This window comes from Notolabrus celidotus, chromosome 20 (genome assembly GCF_009762535.1).
Source record: "Notolabrus celidotus isolate fNotCel1 chromosome 20, fNotCel1.pri, whole genome shotgun sequence".
In the NCBI taxonomy this organism is placed as follows: Eukaryota; Metazoa; Chordata; class Actinopteri; order Labriformes; family Labridae; genus Notolabrus; species Notolabrus celidotus.
In genome coordinates, this window is record NC_048291.1 from 24,393,619 (window position 1) to 24,413,351 (window position 19,733).

The 19,733-nt window shown below is 42.4% G+C and overlaps 1 protein-coding gene across 1 annotated transcript; it reads right to left on the reverse strand.

The window, feature by feature from the left end:
* Positions 1–120: 120 nt before the first annotated feature.
* Positions 121–18,743, reverse strand: kcnj19a (potassium inwardly rectifying channel subfamily J member 19a). Its single transcript, XM_034711536.1, has 3 exons — positions 17,916–18,743; positions 4,388–4,604; positions 121–1,111 (listed from the first exon to the last, which is right to left on the reverse strand). The coding sequence occupies exons 1-3, from the start codon at positions 18,579–18,581 to the stop codon at positions 447–449; spliced, it is 1,548 nt and encodes a 515-aa protein (XP_034567427.1). The 5' UTR covers positions 18,582–18,743; the 3' UTR covers positions 121–446.
* Positions 18,744–19,733: the final 990 nt, after the last annotated feature.

Below are 19,733 nucleotides of genomic sequence, written 5' to 3' on the forward strand. Positions count from 1 at the left end.
TAAACTAAACGTTTGCTTCTTTTTGTGCAACAAAAATGAAAACACAAGGAAGAGAAAGATCAAACAGCTTTTATTATCATTATTTAATATAATTTATATTTCAATAAAACTAAGGTTGACTATTAATTTCAGTGGTGCATACATTAAACAATGGATTAAGTGTGTGCGTGCAATCATGAACTCTTGCAGAATGATCAAGTCTTGATGGTTAAGCGTGATGTTCGTGTTTTCTTGTTACATGTGTAACATATTCTGCATGAATGCATGTGCTGTGAAACACAATAATCACAGTAATCCCAGGAAAGATTGTGTCTGGAAATAAAACCAATATCATGTTCTCCCATCTCAAATCCTCCAAAGGCAACGTACATGTTTAAGTCTGTTTCCATGCGAGTCTCCTTCTGTTTGTTTTTGTCAAGAGGTCAGTTAGTTTGTTGTTTTGTGATTCAACGATCAGCGTTCATCTTCCGCAACTTTGCTGGCAAGTTGTCCTCTGGCCTTCCACTTGAAAGAAGCGGGCTGTGCATTGGGACCGGAGCAGGGGACAGTGTTGGCGCTAGACTGTGCTGATACAGATCTCCTGTAGACTGCGTCATGGGTTCGAATCCCACCTTTAGCGACTTGAGCTGCAGCCGGTTCTCCGCCTCAGGTCCTACGGTTGATGAACTGAGACGTTGGAGCTTTAGTGGCAGGTCTCCTGTGCTGCAGGCCTTTTCTGAGTGCTGGGAGCTCAGCAGAAGCACCTTCCTCTGCAGGTCCTCCTTCCCTGATGAACTCATCCTCTGCAGTTTGCTCGGCAGGCGACCCCCGCTCATTCCCTGACGGCCCCTCTCCTCTGATGTGTTGATGCAATCCACAGAAAACACGCGGTCACGCCGGGCGCCATAGCTTTCAGTGAGTGCGGGGGTGGGAGTGGATAAGGGCGAGGGCAATGAGTTCTTCTCTTCGTGTTCCTTGACACTGTACGGTGGTGTCGGTACCTCAAATGTGCTGTGGAATTGAGAGTAATCTACCCTGAAAAAGCCCTCCTCCAGGGACATCACCGGCAGGAAGCGATGACCCCATAAAACCTCATCTTCAGTGTAGGAAGTCCTGGCCTGGCATGTCATACCTGTGAGAGAGGGACAGCACAGTGATAAAACATGAATAAATGGGCTATAGGTCCAAAAAAGGATTACTGGTTGGTGAGCTGGAAAAGAAAGGGCAACATTCTTTCTGATTATCTCTTTTCCTGCTCTCCTTTTTCCTAATGCTTTCAGAATCTCTGCTTCATGCTTCTTCCTGAGTAATCTACCATGTAGCCCCTTTCAGTCACGTACTGCTGAACATAATGCCGTTTCAGCAGTAAATCCACACAGAATACCATTTCTCGATGCTAAACGACCACTACGACAGAGTGTGGTAATTTGTCTTAAGATACTCTAAGCATGTTGGCTCTGGTGTACTGACATAGAATAACAATAATGTGACATTGTGTGTACATACATGAATGCACTATTGGTAGCGTCTTTAAATCTTCCTTCCTGAGGTTACAGCATCGCTCTGAATTTGGTGCAATCAATTTGCACTTGTTGTGTTGTGGTAATTCGGGTGAAAGGTGAGTGGTGCTTGTTATCTGTGTGCCTTGTTTTGTGATAATTGCCAGATTGAATCTGATAAACGTCATTAGCAGTCACCCAGCACCATCCCGACATCAATACATCAATGGCAAAAGCCACGGGTCCTTTCTTGACGTGTCTTCATTGTAGCTTGTGTGTTGTTTGTGAATTCTGCAAGCCTGAATGTCAGCTCATTTCAAGACAATCATTCCACTGACAAACTATTGGCTTGCTGTGTTTGTAGTTGTGCATTTGTATCCATGCAAAGACACAAAGATTTAATATAATGTTGGCTCCTGTTTGTCTGTGGAGTATTGTCCATTTGACCTCCTGTAAACTCCTTTTTTAACATTTGGATGCTTGTCCGGAGGTCTCTTTGAAATCGATAGGCACTCATCCATGTATTTGTTCTGATCCAGAGGCCCAGCTTCAACTTGAGCTTTTCAGTTAAACACTTCACTTAGCAGGAGAGTAGGAGTCTGATCCCGTCCCTCAGAGGGATTATATGTGCAGTGTTATGTCATAGCCTGATGCTATTCCAGGCTCAGTACTCATCTTCATCCAGAGAAAACCTTCAACAGTCTTCCATCTGCACAAAGGTCATTTCTCCTCTTAATGAGCCAGTGGCTTTGCTTTAATTATGTGGGTGAGACCAGGGTAGTTTTCAGGCTTGTTTTTGTGTCATACCTGGGGAGTTAATGTATTTCTGCTGAATACAGATTTATAACTGAAGCCTATGGGTTGAAATTCTGACATGCATGCCGGTTTTGCCTCCCAATGCAGGCATCATGTGGTTATTCAACCAAATGGTTAGCGTTTACTGCATGGAAATGAGTATGAAGGCCCTCAGCAGAGTATGCAAACACTTGTCCCTGAAGAAGACTTTATGTAAAACTCCTGGCAGTAGCTGTCAGTGCTGCTTTTTACTGAGCTCATAATGATGCCTTACTTTTTTGTGAGGCTGTATTTTGAATCTGACCCCTGTACACACACACACACATGCGGAGAGGAGTGTGTCTTCTGCATATAAGTGAAGGTGCCACCTACAAATGAAGCTAATCAGTTCCTTTCCCAGTTCATTAAACAACAACTCTTACATGAATGCAGCATTTTACCAGTTTACTAGTTAACATGTTAGAAACAGGCAGAACATGCACACCAGAGGCTCTTGTTTAGCTCAGTTGGTAGAGCAGGCGCCCCATGTACAGAGGCTAGTACTGGTCTCATTGGTCGTACGATCAAACCCAATCTGGACATGATTTGGTGCATGACCTCCTTTATCTCCCCATACTTCCTGTCTCTCTCAAGCTGTCCTAACAAAGGCAAAAAGCCCCCAAACTACAGCATCTATGACAGTGTCATCTGTTCAGCTGTATTTAGGGGTCGTCTCAGCTGCTGGAAACTGGGTTCAAATGGTTTTCAGTCCAGTTGGGTCCAGATAGGCATCTGTTTCTGAGTGGTAACACATCACATAGTGGATCTGAACAGACTTCCAACCAGTTCTGATAAATTATTATGTCTTAAATAAACAAGAGACTCTTTTTGAAGACAAGACTGAAATATTGAGCTGTGAACTTTTGGCTCCTGCTGCTTGTGATTTAGTGAATCATGCCAGTGTTGGCATTCTCTAACTATGTTTCTCTGTTTGTGTTGATCAAATTTGGAACTAAGAATAATTCAGATCTGTTTTGGACCAAAGCAAACCTTTTCAGATGAAGTTTGCTGTCTGTTTAAATCCAATAAGGTACGTTGGGGTGTGTTATTTTTTACACGGCTCCTTTACTATCAGGTAAGAACCGTCTGTTTTGGGATGAAAGAGCATAAATTTCATGATTTCCTGAATTGCACAGAATATGATGATTGGTGTGACTTGGAGAGACAGTCATCTACCTTAACAGCTGTGCGTACAGCAGCTGGATTTGAGGGATAACGCTTAATGTGTCTCTGGTAATGGGTTCTTTGTTTGTTAGAGGATGACAGGATATAATGGAGTATTTAAGGTGACAGTCCCTGGGCTTCCCTCCTCAACGTCTCGGCTCTGAGAGCCTCAGCACTGCGACACTAAACTTGTGTCTGTGCCCTGATATAATGGTTTTATCAACAGAGCACAGACCGTGTTGCCTGCTTGCTCTTTCCTTCCCTGCTGATCCCTCCCCTCCTGCTCTAAGCCTATTCAGCTTTGTGGTTTCCCTCCACAGCCACGGCAAACTGAGGGTTATGGGGGATGGATAGAGGCAGAGCTAAAAAAGAAAAGAGGAAGATGGATTATTTGTGTTGGACTTTAGGGAGGAATAATCCTTTTAAAATGCAACAGGGGAAACCGTGTTGTATAAAACACTGTCTTGCAGGTTCAGAGCTACCTCCTCTCTCTGCTGTCATCTGAAAAATGGAGTGGAGTTTAAAACGCTAGCTCATTCATCAAAGTGACATACGCATCTATGACCACAAGCTTTTATTATGCAAAGGATGCGCATTAACCAATTCTGTGGTAATAAAATATCCTTCGTAATTCAATCACGTCGCCTTTCTCATGTATGATTCTCCGTCTTGGTTTTTTACAGCTTCCGCATCCTTTAAGTGTGCAAAACTGGGCAGGTTGGGTAATGAGATTTCAGAGTTTAGATTACGAGAATCTATTAGACAGGAATGCATGTGGGTTGATATTAATAAGGGAATTTACATTTAGATTGAGAGCGAGGGGAGGGAAGGAAAGAAGCAGTGAGAGAGGGAGTGGTTACACAAAGGTCAAAAAAGTGATGGGATGTTAAATTCAGCAGGATGTCCCTCACCAGTGGTCTCCACGATGCCCTCCAGGATAACAACAATCTCAAACTGTTCATTCATGAGAGAGCGCTGGGATAGGTCAAAGAAGGGGCTCTTGGGATTGATTTCGTGGCAAATGGTGAGAGGCGACACCAGGAAGAGCTGGTCTGCACCCGTCCCAAAGCCCACATCCAGCTCACACTGGTCCAGAGGCAGGAACTCGCCCTCGGGTGTCTGACGAGACTGAGAGATAGAAGATGAAAGAAAGAGGGAGAGAGAAGGAGAAACAAACAGGACACAGTGGATTAGATGAATGTCACAACAAAACAGAGGAAAAATTGTTCTTTCATCTGGCACCATTTGTCTTCCTCTTATCTCAAGGCAGAGGACACAAATCTTCAGTTTCAGCATGTCAAAAGTTCTGCTTTATAAATTTAATGTTAAGTAAAAAGATTGAAGAAGTCACAACAAAAGATTACTAAACAGTAGCCTGGGGACCTCTAAAAATTTGTAATAACTGAGGATGTCTGTGAAAAAAATCCAGGGCAAATAACCCACCATATCTTGGGACACAGAGGTCCTCTACCTTCAGTCTAAAGGTGAGATGGAGGTGCAGGGCAGGCTAAACAAATATGTAACCATCACTGAAAGAGGATTGAGGGTGTTTTCTCTCTTCATCTATCTCCTCCTTTACAAACACCCATCTGTGCCGTGTTTGCTGTGACCACAGATCTAGCACTCGACATTGATTTGTGGAAGAACCTGCAGGCGGACGTATGAGACAGCCGTGTTTGGACAGGACTTGCCCATAGAGTGTTAACTGGTGCAGAAGCATTTAATTGCACAGATGACTATAGAGCCCAACACCAGAGTCCTGCATGTGTCTGTTCTTTCCTGTCTCATACTGTCGGATCATTCTGCTGCACCTCTGTTTGCTCCCTTCACCTTAGGCTTCAGCTCTTAAAAGCATGTTGTTCTTGATGATGTAAAATATTTGGGTATAGATTCATCAAGGAACCCTGATATAAACAGGCTTATGTTTCCAGAGTTGCTCGAAGGTAATTGCATATTCATGCACATGCAGGTCAACAACAGATTTCTTCCTTTTTTCATGCAAGAAGTAAAGTGTTTCCTATTCTGTTATATTCTAATTTCTAAGAGATTTTCTCTCCCATTCAAGACATTTGACATCGTGAGCAGCAGGTTAGATTCCCTTCATAGTAAAGATGAGACTTCACTTTGTGCTTTCAATTTACAGCATCTTTATTTTTTCACTCATGAAATCACAAAATTAAAAAAAAGACTTTATTTTAAGAGTCAAAATTAAATTCACAATTACCAAAAATCTGTCAAGTTTTCTCTTAAAGAATTTATAGTGGAAGCATATTTTTACACTTCTCTCTTCCTCTTCATTGCTAAACCTCCAGTCAGTAATTGGGATGTGTCAGCCTCCAGCCACCCACCCACAGACACACACACACACACACACACACACACACACACACACACACACACACACACACACACACACACACACACACACACACACACACACACACACACACACACACACACACAGGCAAACACACACACACACACATACATGCACACACGCTATCCCGCCTCCACCACGCAGAGCTTCATAATGATCTCCCACACAGATTCCAACCCCCTTCTCCACAACCCTCTCTGCCATTTCTGGCTCTTTTGTTTGAAATCTTAAAATAATCGACACATTATTCCCACACAGCTAGTTTCCTTATTCAGCCTTTACTGTGTCAGTTTTATCTACTGATAATAAAGGTGAACAAATAACTTCACAGTTTTTGTTTTAATGCATTTCAAGCTTCATTGTGCCCTCGACCTGACATTTAACATTCACAGAATAACAAATATATCATCAGAGTTACCTTTGGAAGTCTTTTTCTTTTTAAACAGTGAAACCATGGGAGGTTGAGATATAAAAGAAAGACAGGAAGACAAAAGCATGCTGCGCATTTGAAGTCACAGACTGCCGTCTTTTGAGGATGACATGTTGACTGTTGCTTGGGGGGAGTCTGTAGCTAGCTAATTAAGCTAATATTAGATGCAGGAGTTGGTCGACAACTCAGTCTCTGCAGAATTTGAATGTTTCAAGCAGGCCCAGTTTGTTAGTGGTCCTCAGTCTAGCCTTGATCAGTGAGTAGCTCTTGAAAAATTACAGGCTTGACATAATTTCATCACTGCACTTTATCATATTATTTTAGCCTGTACATATTAGTCATGCCTATTTGTTGTTCTTTTGTATTTACAGCTGATGTTATTGTTATTACTTTTATTTTTATTTTTTTATTTGTATGTCTTATTCTTATGCCTTGTACAAAGAGAGCACAGTTTACCTAAGTCAAATTCCTTGTGTGTTCAAGCATACCTGGCCAATAAAGCTGATTCTGATTCTGATTCTGATTCTGATCAACACCAAATAGACTCTCATGTTTTGGTGAATTCCATGCACCTTAATAATATTACTATTGTTGACAATGTGCTTTATCACTCAGGGATTTGAACACATAGCAACCTTTAAAAAACTTTGTGAGGAAAGCTACTCAGTTTGCAAAACGCAGTATGCAGCTAACTTGCCTTTTGACTATTAATCCAACATCCTTGGTCCCCTGACCCCTCAGTTTGGATAAGGTGAATATCACATTAAAGGTACTGAAGTGCTGACTATGTACTAACAAGTTTGGATCATAGACTGTATAAATAATGGATGTAGTATCCATCACGTCATCCATCTGTTCCTGAGCGCTGTTTTGAAGTCAATCATTGGCGGGAGCCATATTGGAAATGCTGAACTCAACCAAAAGAGGCGGGGTTTGAGCCTCTCAGCCAACAGCTACAGTGTTCCCGCCTGTCAGTCAAGTCAGTCTTGTCCTTACATGGGCAAAACTCCTAATCTTAATATCTTCAAAACTGCTGGATAGAGAAATTAGCTACTTAGACCCAAGCTGTTTTTTGAACCAGGCTGTAAACATGTTTATTAATGCTGCAAAGATCGTCTTCTTTGAATTGGTATGTATGTGGTTTCCTGTATTTCTGCAGCCAGCCTCAAGCGGATACTTGTGAATTGCAGTTTATAACACTTCCACATAGGCTTCATATTTTGAGACCGGAGGTTGCTGCTTTGTTTGGATTTTGGATCCTACACATGACCAAGCTCCCCGCCCCCCCCCCCCAGATTTTAAGTTATAAGTGTATTCCTAGTGCAGAGGGGCACACTGCAGCTCTTCATCAAACCAGATGTGGCATTTTCTAGGATGCGACTGTATCTATTCACACAACGTCATGCCTCTTTTGTCATGTAACCTTGGATGTAACCTGTATACCTGTTAAATCCTTTAGGTGGAAAGCTGTGAATATAGTTCACATGCTGACATTTTCAGCCTGAGTCCCAGTAGACAAATACACAATTGAATCCATTCAGTATGGTTTACCTGTCATGGTCTGAGGTCTGTAAAGGTCAAATAAATGTACATCCTCATGTATTATTACACAGCTTCAGCATGAGGATTAAACACACTGAAGGTATGGAAGTGAGTGTAAAGAAAGTGACAGAGACAGTTCGTAAGTTTGGTGAGCACTTAATTTTCATTCACAAATAAGTAAGATGTCATTGGGTTTACTCATACGGTCTTTTTTCACCCCTCTCTCTTTCACCCAGCCAGACAACTACCGTACTGCAGCTATACTGTACGCGCAAACCATCCTGACCTCCCACTGACTTTGCCGGTAGATTAATCCCTCCGAAACGCAAACTGTGAATGAAGTGTGAGTAAACAGGCTTTGCATTGCCAGAAAACATGGCAGTCTATTTCTAACTCTTGTGCATATCAATGAAATGTTCTCCTGGGTTTATGCTGGAGAATGAGCTTTCATGTCAGGGGGGGAGGGGGGGGGGCATTGTTAATTTGTAAGGTGCTCACAGGCTGTTTGGCATTGCTTCTCTATGTGGATTATCTAATGCTTCTGAGGGAAACTGTCTTTGTCGCTTAAGATTAAAAGATGGATGACTGTATGTAAAAATTGAAAGGCAAAGCTTCTTACAAGGGCCCTCTGGCACTCTCCTCTCCTACGCTTCTTCTTGCGGTAAGATCCTGAGATAGCCGAGCTTGTCTCCTTTTTTTTCATATTTGACACTCCAAGAAATAAACAGATTTTTCTTCCCTGAGCTCTGCATCTCTACAAGCTCCTTCTTCTGTACTTTACTACTCTGCTCTTTGGTGGAGTAGAAACACTCTGCACATCTTGTCTGCAGACTCTCGAACCGAGCCAGCCTGTTAGGCGCTCATTATCATGAAAGAGGCAGCGTGGTTTTGTTTGACACTCACTAAAAGAGCATTTCAGGGCTGTGAATGATGCTCATGTATGAAGACAGGTGATAAATAGCATTGTTTAGAGCCAGCCAAAGTGGCTTGATCTCTCTACTCAACTGCACTCATTTCTCTGCCAGGCCGTCATCAATCACTAGCCTGAGAAAAAAGGGGTTTGTGGGCAATCAGGTCAACTGACAATCAAGCTGAAACACGCAGCGTTTCTTACTGTCTGAAAGGTTGAGCCAGTAACATTTCACCCAGTCCTGCAGAGACTAACTGGAGAGACTGGTCAGATGAACTGGGCAATGAAACGTGGGATTATCTCCTCAGTCAAACATGCATGTGTCAAGGATTTCATTCTATTGCTATTTTATATCTCACCTCAAAGAAATACAGCAGTCTAATATGACTGACCTGCAAATGATGCTACTGCTATGAAGCTGATATTGTTTGGGCTTTGTTTTAAAGGAGCATTAACACAACTTTCTGAACATTTTGGAGTATGTTTTTTGAATTTAGGGTGAGCTGCATACAAAGAGATGATAATGACAGGGGTGAAAGTGAAATAAAAAGCAATATATATCTAGTGTTACTTTATGATAACAATAAATATGATAGGCTGGAGGATCAACTGGTAGAGCTTGTGTCCAACACTGTTTGACCGAGTCCTTATTGTTCCAAAAATCATTAAAAAGTAATAAGTATGAAGATAAAAGTTGATAATTAACTGGCAACCAGAGTGCATGCAAAGCAGTTTGCAACAAGCAGTGTTTCCATCAGCTGAGAGTAAAGGATAAACAGTTAAAGTGTCAAAATGAAAAGCATTCACTTTCACTTTCTTTCCCGCGTTGATTTGGAAAAAACAAGAAAGACCTTCCTCTGCTTTTGGTGGGAAGAAACCCGTCGTGAGTCTCAGTCAACATCTGGTAACAAATGTGAAATACACAGCTTGTTTACTCCGTCACAGCCCGTTAAACCTCAGCTGTGCTCCTCTGTTTTGCTTCATAATCGCCCACACAGTGTTTAATGCTGCAAATTCATGATTAAGTTGAAGCAATCAAAATGTTTCTTGTTCTGTTGTCATAGATTAGGTATCAGAAAACAGTTCATAAAAGCCGCCTGTTGAACCAGATGTGCATCAATTCATGTGCTGCTACAATTTTTACTATTCATGACGTGATAAAATCAACACCTCTGGCTCCAGATAATTAAAATGAGTGGTCTCAAAGAGGCTGTAAAATGAGTTGCCCCCTTAGATTTATCTGAGCAGACCAATTCCAATGAATGACCAGGGCCAGCATTTACCAATTTGTCTAGTCAGCATATTTTAAGAAGCTTTTTTTTATTGGTTAAAAAATGCCATCAAAGAAAGAGGGGGGTAGAAGTTGAACACTTGCAGCTTGCTTTATTTCAGGCACCAAACTACTTTGTTAGGCCGAGGAAAATGTTGCAGTTTGTATCAAAATTATTAATGTAGGGGCGCTGGTGGCCTAGTGGTCTAAGCGCCCCACATACAGAGGCTACAGTCCTCGTTGCAGGGGTCGCCGGTTCGATTCCCGACCAGTCGACCATTTCCTGCATGTCTTCCCCCACTCTCTACTCCCCATATTTCCTGTCTCTCTTCAGCTGTCCTATGGAATAAAGGCAAAAAGGCCCAAAAATATAACTTAGAATAAAAAAAAAAGACTAATATAGTACATCCAGCTAACTTACATGCATACGTTAAAACTTATCATTGACTTATGGTCTCAAATGGGACACCAAAACCTGTGTCTGCTGTGAAAGTTTGACACCAACAAACATGATCACTGAACCTGGCTCCTCTCTATGCTGACGATACCCTAATCAGCCCCAAAAATGGCTACAGCTCAGTCTAATAACAAGAACTAGCCTGAAAGGTTTCTAAGTACAAGTTTCTGTGCCCTGTTTTCCAAGTAGCTAGAGACCCAGCTCAGTGACCTCCTCTTTGTCTGTTGCTAGATTGACCGAAAGTCAGAATTTCTAATATGGCGACTGTGAGCACTTGACTTCAAAATGCCTCTCCAGGAACTAATGAGTGATGTCTCTGAAACTACATCCATGTTTTATTCAGTGTATTGTTTTTAATGCAAGCAATAGCCTTGAATTTATAATCTGCTTTTTGGTTTGGCTTTATATTATCAAGTATTAAACTCCTGTGGATCAAGGTTGCATAATATTAAGAGTCAAATATGATGCAAGTTAAACCAAACTGTATTGAATTTTCCACTGAAATACCACAAGGCCACATCAGCCACTCTGAGTCTTAAGACGCCTCCATAATGCTCTTTCTTACTGTATTTGTCAGAGGTGTCACAGGTGTATTTCTGGAAGGACGTTTGAATAATACATGCAGCATAACAATATGTGGACGACTGCAGAATTGTAACAAGATGTTTTCATGTTTTTTAGATTCTCATTATCAAAATGCTTTATCACGACTGAAAAGCTGCCACGTCCGTCTTGACTGTGAATTTAATGAAGAGTCCTCCAAAGTCGTACTGATTAGGTGACTCAAGATGCTTAAGCTGCGCTCATATTACAACTTACAGGCTCGTTCAGTTATCAGGTGAGTGAAACCAGGATAAAACTGACGCTAGGCTTCTGCCGGAAATCTTCTTTTATGCGTCTTACGCTCTGTTTCTTCTTGTGTTAATCCTCAGTTTGACACTCAGCAACTTAGGCAGAAATCGTGTCACAGTGTTCTTGGCACAGGACACATTTGACGCCATTGATTTCTGCATGGGTGTGAAAACACTTCAACAAGGCTATACATTAAAACTGTACGGAGCCTGAAGATAAAAGTTTCAAAGCCCTTCACACACCTCAGATGGAAGCTTATAGGAACCCTGGAAGAACATTTGATTCTGTATGTCGTTGCTTGTGTATTTTCCAGCATGCTTTCTATTACAGCCATCCTAAATCATCTGTACAGACTGGAGTGTGTGCAGTCCAGAGTCTTAAGGCTTCTCTCTCTCTGGCTTGCAAATTACTTCAGGGTTTTATGCTCTTCTCCAGCCCTCCACAACCTGATAGTATAATTGCATCACTATTCTTATCAGAAAAGAAATGGAAATCAATTCCAGCTCCAGTGACTGGTATATGCAGCAATCCTCTGAGGGGATATACAGCCCAGGGGATTTCACTCCCTTGTAAGTCTCTGAAATAGAAGAGTAGAAATAGAAGCCACGGCTCATACAATGAAAATATTTTTTCAAAATCTGTTGGTAATTCTTTTTAAGTCCCCCCTCTCCTCTCCTGCAAGTTTCTCTCGCTTTCACCACTTTCCATCACTTTCGATCAATTTCTCCCTTCTCCTGCCATCCATCCGCCCACCCTCCCAGTAAGACCAGAGTCATATTTTCAGCTCGGATGTTCCACCAGGATGCCCTCTGAGGCTGTCATGGACGCCCTGCAAAGCTGCATTTCATCTCCTTCTGGTTTGGACTCTTTCTGACAGCTCCCATTGGTCTGTCTCTCCCTTCTTTCTGCCATCTGCTGTCAACCAGTGATCATCCGTGGCAGTTCTGCTGTGCTCTGGCACACCAGCATACTGGTTCAAACACAGCTGGCCAACAAGTTGTTCCAGTATAACCCGCTCTATTATCTGCTGTTACAGTGCTCTGTACAGTCATGGCCAAAAGTTTTGAGAATGACACAACTATTAATTTTCACAAAGTCTGCTGTTTCAGTTTTTATAATGGCAATTTGCATATACTCCAGAATGTTATGAGGAGTGATCAGCTCAACTGCAATTAATTGCAAAGTCCCTCTTTGCCTTGAAAATGAACTTTATCACCAAAAACACATTTCCACTGCATTTCAGCCCTGCCACAAAAGGATCAGCTAACATAATTTCAATGACACACAGGTGTCACACACATTAACACAGGTGTGAGTGTTGATGAGGACAATGCTGGCGATCAATCTGTCATCATTGAGTGACAGGGAACTTTAAAAGGAAGATGGTGCATGACACCATTGTTCCTCATCTGTTAGCCATGGTTACCTGCAAGGAAACACGTGCAGCCATCATTGCATTGCACAAAAAGGGCCTAACAGGGAAGTTTATAGCAGCGAGTAAGATTGCACCTCAGTCAACCGTCTATCGAATTATCAAGAACTTCAAGGAGAGAGGTTCAATTGTTGCCAAACAGGCTCCAGGGCACCCAAGAAAGTCCAGCAAGCGCCAGGACCGTCTCCTGAAGGTGTTGCAGCTGCGGGATCGGGCCACCACCAGTGCAGAGCTTGCTCAGGAATGGCAGCAGGCAGGTGTGAGTGCATCTGCACGCACAGTGAGGCGAAGACTTTTGGAGGAAGGCCTGTGTCAAGGAGGGCAGCAAAGAAGCCACTTCTCTCCAGTAAAAACATCAGGGACAGACTGATATTCTGCAGAAGGTACAGGGACTGGACTGCTGAGGACTGGGGTAAAGTCATTTTCTCTGATGAATCCCCTTTCCGATTGTTTGGGGCATCTGGAGGAAGGCTTGTTCGGAGAAGACGAGGTGAGCGCTACCATCAGTCCTGTCTCTTGCCAACAGTGAAGCATCCTGAGACCATTCATGTGTGGGGTTGCTTTTCGGTCAAGGGAGTGGGCTCTCTCACAATCGTGCCTAAAAACACAGCCATGAATAAAGAATGGTACCAGAACGTCCTCCGAGAGCAACTCCTCCCAACCATCCAAGGGCAGTTTGGTGATGAAGAATGCCTTTTCCAGCATGATGGAGCACCTTGCCATAAAGCAAAAGTCATAACAAAATGGCTCGAGGAACAAAACATTAAGATTTTGGGCCCTTGGCCAGGAAACTCCCCGGATCTTAATCCCATTGAGAACTTGTGGTCAATCCTCAAAAGGCGGGTGGACAATCAAAAACCCACAAATTCTGACAAACTCCAAGCATTGATTATGCAAGAATGGACTGCCATCAATCAGGATTTGGTCCAGAAGTTGATTGACAGCATGCCAGGGAGAATTGCAGAGGTCTTGAAAAAGAAGGGTCAACACTGCAAATATTGACTTATTGCATGAATTCTGTGTAATTCTCAATAAAAGATTTTGATACTTATGAAATGCTTCTAATTGTATTTCATTATACCATAGAAACATCTGACAAAAACACCTAAAAACCCTGAAGCAGCAGACTTTGTGAAAATGTAATATTTTTGTCATTCTCAAAACTTTTGGCCATGACTGTATATTCAAGCTCCTCGGGCACTATCGTCTGTTTTATCTGAAGTAAACGGGGTGAGTCAACAAAGACTCTGAGTTTTGATTTTGGCTGACACTGTAAAGCATTTGGAAAAGGGCAGCTTGTGTAGTCTCTCTGCCCTCCAGTTGAGGGCAAAACCTGTACGAAACAGTGAGAGGTTACATAATGTAACCTTTGTGCTACAAAAACAGGAGAAGCCAACAATCAATCCTCGCCACCTTTACACAAACTGTAAAGTTAAATCCTGCTGTGCAACTGCTTGACTTGCTGACTTCAGTTCAGTATGCGCTGCGATGTGTTCACTGTCATCAGTGAAGTTTGACAGGGAGCAAAACTGCATGCAAACATGAGTCAGGCCTTAAAACGTTCTTATTAAATGTCTTTCAATTTGAAAGGAAGGATTTTTTTTTATGGTTGTCAGGAGAGCAAGTGGAGTCCCCATCAGACTCTCTAAAGCCCTTTTCTGTGATGATTGCACTAGCCTAACAAACTATCCTAACATCATCTAGATAGGCTGCAGGTGAGAATGCAATTCTCCTGATGGGCTAACTGAACTTGTGAACTTTTTCCTGCAGACCCTTTCATTTCATGATTACATCCTTCCCGTTGAGCAGAGCTTTACAGGTGTTTGCATGGATTTTGTTTTTTATTGTTGTGTTTCTATTGCTGAAACATGATGTAGTGATATTAACACAGACACCATAGTGAAAAATCCTCTCCTGTAAGACAATGAGTCAGATAATCTTCTGCTGTGGGGGACATTTGTTAAAGGGCAAGTCTGGGAAATGTCAGGACCTGAAAGTCTGGAAATTGTCAGGAGTTCATGTGTGAAAGGAGAGAGGTCTTCAGAAAGTCTGGAAATTACAGGTTTGATAGTGAAGTATCTGACATGAAATAAGTAACTGACATAAAACAAGTCAAGGAGAAACCAATGTCGTCTCAGACTCTCAGTGACATTTAGATTGAGACCCCCTTCCTGTTTTGTGACTTGCAGGGATAAGTTTTGTGACCCTTAGGCCAGCAGAGCCAAGGAGAGTACAATAAAAGACTAGATGTTAAGATAAGTTTGGGCTTTGTAGTAGGCTATGTCACTGGCTCACAGACCTATAAGAGGTGCTGGTAAACTACAAACAGCAAGACACAGATTGACACGCTGTCTTCCAGGCATTCCGCGGTGCTTGTCCGATACTGGTATTGTTTTCTTGTAATAAATGCATTGCTAAACAAGCAAGCCAGTGTCATGAAGAGTCACAAATGAGAAACAAATAAGGTCATTTGAGTTTGGGGAGTAGTGACCAATCACCAAATTTGTAGTACTTGTTTTCGTGTTTAACCACAGAGTACTTTAACTGAAGTAGAGTTTAAGAGGAACGCTTCTAAATTCACCATGATATTAATGTAGTGAGTTCATAAAGAACAAAAAGGAACTACATTGAAAAAAATAATCATCCAGTCATAACTGAGTGTGTAAATCAAGTTCTAAATGCTCAGCATGCCCTCAAGATGCAGGCTCTATGAGGCAACAAAGCCTTTTACTTCAACTCCATGAGTGAATGGTGCAAACTGTAGCTCAGTGGATATATGAAGGCTGGTTTAGGCCACACTTCATGAGCACAGACCTCATAAGGTCATTTTAATGTGTCTTTATGTTTACAATTAAAGCACCTGTATTCACATTAGCAGGGCTGAGTGCTCTTCAGAGTCCTTTATCAGGCTTTAGAATGTATTCATAAAACTAGAGATACACTACTCTACTTTACAGAAGATATGAAGTGTTAAAAAACCTGCCACAGTTTTAAGGGGAGACATAAAATAGTGTTTTCTAGAAGGAGGGCCTTAGTGAAGAGTTTTGTTTTGATATGTAAAATAGTTTGAGTGCGTCTGGTTAGATTTGATGTCAGCGCTGTTCATTCGCTCTCCTGCAGATGCAGAAAAACCTTTACACAAACTCTAAATCATCTGCCGGTGCTGTCTGACTATTTTAAATATTGAGGCATGACTCGAAGAGGGTTGCAGTTCAACAGCACCACCAACATTTCTGCGAAGGCACTGCATGAGAACATTTCAGATTAAAATAGGGCTTGTTGAGGGATTGAAGCAATGTGTGTAATATTTCAAGTTTTGTTCATGGCTAAGTGATGGCTTTCTTCATACACAGTAACTTTCTTGTTTTGATTCTTCCTGTGTCTGCTTGTGTTTTGTGCGGTGGCAGAGCTGCTGCAAAAATTCAGTCTCAGTAAGGAGTCTTTGAAGCAAAAGAATAAGGTTAGACCAAAAAGCCCTGAAGCAAAAAGGGAAAAAAAAAACAAGGAGCTCACAGTGGATGCTGCATTTATTGTATTTCACAGAGAGAGGTGGTGTAAAAACGATAGGGGGTTGGCAGAGAGGTCTTGCAGGCTATACTGATTATATTTTCAAGAAGTAAAGGCAGGAGGAGAATGACCCTACAGGGTAAAGATTCTTGGAGCTTCATTTATTTTGCACTGTGATGGAAGTAGCGTAATGCCAGTTTATTTTTTTCCTCTAGTTCTTGGTGCCATTGCTTTGAAAAATCCTGTCTATAAGCTTTAACACATTTCAAATATTTATCACAATGAGATCCAGTCGTGCTTGTAAGCTGAAATTCACACCAGAGAGGTGTGATTGTACTTAATGGTGCTGCTCACTCCCTCCATGCTTGTAGTCGTGGAATAGCTCCCTGCTTCCTCTCCTCTCCTCTTCCACTGGCTGCATGCATCATTAAGCTGACCGACGCTGTGCTGCACAGAGGAGAACACAGACATAAACAAGCTCCCTGCACTAATGCAGTTTGTCTTCTTTATGGGCCATTTTGCACATTGAACATGGATGTGGCTGAACGCAGATCTATTGTGATAATTAAAACAGGAGCCGGTGGGGCGTGCTGCTGTTTGTGGTCATTTTCTGGGGCGTTGGTTGTTTTCAGAGAATGAGGTTCATTAGCTTTTTCCACCAAAATGTGCTCAGTTCTTCATTAGTGGTGAACGGGAATCAAACCCAGGACATAACTGCTACAAATGTGGACTTGTTTTAACATTTTCTCACTGAGTTAAAGTTGTGTCGAACTGTTGTGATGATAAAAAATATCCACTGAGTAGAGAGGGAACAAAATAATGAACTTCTTTATGGAAGCTATTTGTCTCCAGGTCTGTCTCCCTGAATCCACTGATCAGTGGGTGTCTAACTCACTGACACTCTTCTTCAGGGCCCTTTTATCTCTGTCACATCCATTTACTGGCACACACCTGTCCGTCCAGGTGTCTCCAGCTGAAGAGGAATCAACACCAGAAACACTGTTAACCATCCTGGCTGCAGCCTTTATTCTCTTATCTGTGTTTTGAGATGCACCTGGCTTCCCCTCATCCTGCAGCTGCAGGATTATGGTAATGCTACCTTAAGCCGGTTTTGTTTAACAAGGCATATATTGCGTAGTTCAGCCTGCTGTTGCTCAGCTTTCAGGTTGAAAAAAAAAAGGTTAATCAAATGCTGGTGTATAATATGCAGCTGTTAGTTTCCCTTGAAAGTTTAAATGAGAGGAAAGTAAAGACTCTCCTGAGATATCAGCTGTCATACAGTCAGGAGAACAGACACTGTTTAACTTCTTTGAGGTTCCTCTGTTTGTGAAGAACTACAGGTTGATTTTAAAAGAGTTGAAATGAAGATAGTGCTTTGAGCAGGAGTGGAAGCACCACTTTCTTGGCCCATCTGGTCACAGCTGATGGCTGTCCATCAATGAGTCTGGTTCTGCTCCAGGTTCCTGCCTATAGGAAGGTTTTCCTTACCAGTCTTGCATAGCTTGAAAATATGTGGGGCATTTTAAGAACGTACCAAGTATCTTTGGGAAACTTTTTTTGTATTAATGTATGGGTCACTTCATATTTATGTCAAGTAACATGTATTGCCTTAGTTTTAAAAGCAGCTTGTTATTGTTAGTTTTCAGGGAGGTTGAATCTTACCTTTATGAGTTTGCACCGGATCTGAGCTGACACCATGTGGCTGTTCCGCAGGTTCCCCACGCGGAACATGAGGCACAGTTTCCCGTCTCTCTGAGAAATCACTGCGTCCTGACTGAACATGAGCGTCTCTGCACGCTTCTTCGGCTGGGACATTTTAATGAACATGCAGCCGATGAGGAAAGCGTCCACTATGGAGCCCAGCAGAGACTGGAACAAGAAGAGGATGATCCCCTCTGGGCACTTCTCTGTAATGTACCGGTAACCGTAGCCAATCGTGGCCTCAGTCTCGATGAAGAACAGAAAAGCTGAGGGGAAGTTGTAAACATTTGCCACGCAGGGAGTGTAGGACGAATCGTGGCCGTGATTTAGATCTCCTCTTATATACGCGATGATCCACCACATTGATGCCATGACCAGCCACGCGATTGTGTAAGTTAGGATGAAAATAAGCAGGTTCCATCTCCACTTCAGGTCTACCAAAGTGGTGAAGAGGTCAGAGAGGTACCTGCTGGTCTCTCCTCCAAGGTTTCCGTGCTGCACGTTGCATCTACCGTTCTTGTCCACAAAACGCTGGCGCTTCTTCTTCACCGGAGCAGAAAAAGTAGTAGCCCGATTTGTGTTAACCACCTGGTAGTCTTCTCCAAATTTCCTGCGAAGTGCCGCCATTTGAGCTCTTCTGGAGTAGGGGGGAATAAGTTGATATTTTAATCCATGTTTTTGATTGTTTGAGCCTCCAGATTGATGGTTACCTGCAGTGCGTAAAATGAGCCATGGCCACTTTGCGCGCAAAGTAAATCCTCGACAAAACAAAGATATAAATCACATGTGTGTCAGTGATTCTCGATCAGTGTTTTTTTATGATGATGTGAGAAATATAAAGTATAGTTTCAGTTATTTCTCATAGAGGAGCAGGTCTTTTGACTGTAGCTGTGCGCTCTGCTCAGTCCCCACGCTGACTGGCGTGGTGCTCACCAGCGGAGCGAAATACGAGGAGCTGACTACCATTCACAGCTTCTGGAGAAGTGTGTGTGTGTGTATGTGTTGGTGTGGAGAGGGAGGGGAGGCGGCAGGGAAAGAGGAGGGGGAGTTACACAAGACTGGATGTGTGGGTAAAGAGAGAGAGAGAATGAAGGGGATGGACGGTTGGACCTCTGTGCGTAATTTGGTTGATGACATCAGCTGGAGACTTAATTTATATGTGAATTAGTTATTGGATAATTGATTATTTCATTCGTTATAAGTGCTTACATTTTCTTTACATTGTAGATGACTGTCTGTCTGTAGGCTTAACAACTTGAAGAGGCTCTCAGGCACCCAAGTCATGAGGTTGCATGATTCCTGTGCTTTCAAGTTAAACTGCGCCATCTACTGGAAAGACTGCCTGTGTGCAGATTTGATCTGATACTATGAGTAGAATCAGAGACAGAAACTGTTGAATTCTTTATAAACTTAGGCAACAGTGATTGTTTGAGCTCATATAAACCTGTTCCCGGTGGCTAGAGTTATTTGATTCAGATCATTACACCCAGTAGACTGAAAAATGTACAGTGCATAGGTGCAATTTGACTCTTTTCCCTGGCCATTCAAATCTTCTGCACTTCTTGCCTTCAATCAATCCCATTTTAAAACTCACTGTCAAAAGACCTGTCCAAATTTAGCCCTGACGTTAAATCTCATGGTCTCCCCTTTCCTGCAGAGCCGTCGTATTGATTTAGACATTGGATGGTGACTCCATTTGAGGATTTCCTGGACTGCTGTACTCCCAGAGGACGCTCCTAAAAAGGGATGCTTTGCCCTTGCATCCTACTGCCCTTGTTT

Excerpts from the sequence above, each read along its gene's own strand:
- kcnj19a (XM_034711536.1), bottom strand. The coding sequence starts at position 18,581 with ATGGCGGCACTTCGCAGGAAATTTGGAGAAGACTACCAGGTGGTTAAC. Across the intron at positions 4,605-17,915 it reads TCCGGTGCAAACTCATAAAG|TCTCGTCAGACACCCGAGGG; the intron begins GTAAGATTCAAC and ends TCTATCTCTCAG. Across the intron at positions 1,112-4,387 it reads GGGCATCGTGGAGACCACTG|GTATGACATGCCAGGCCAGG; the intron begins GTGAGGGACATC and ends CCTCTCTCACAG.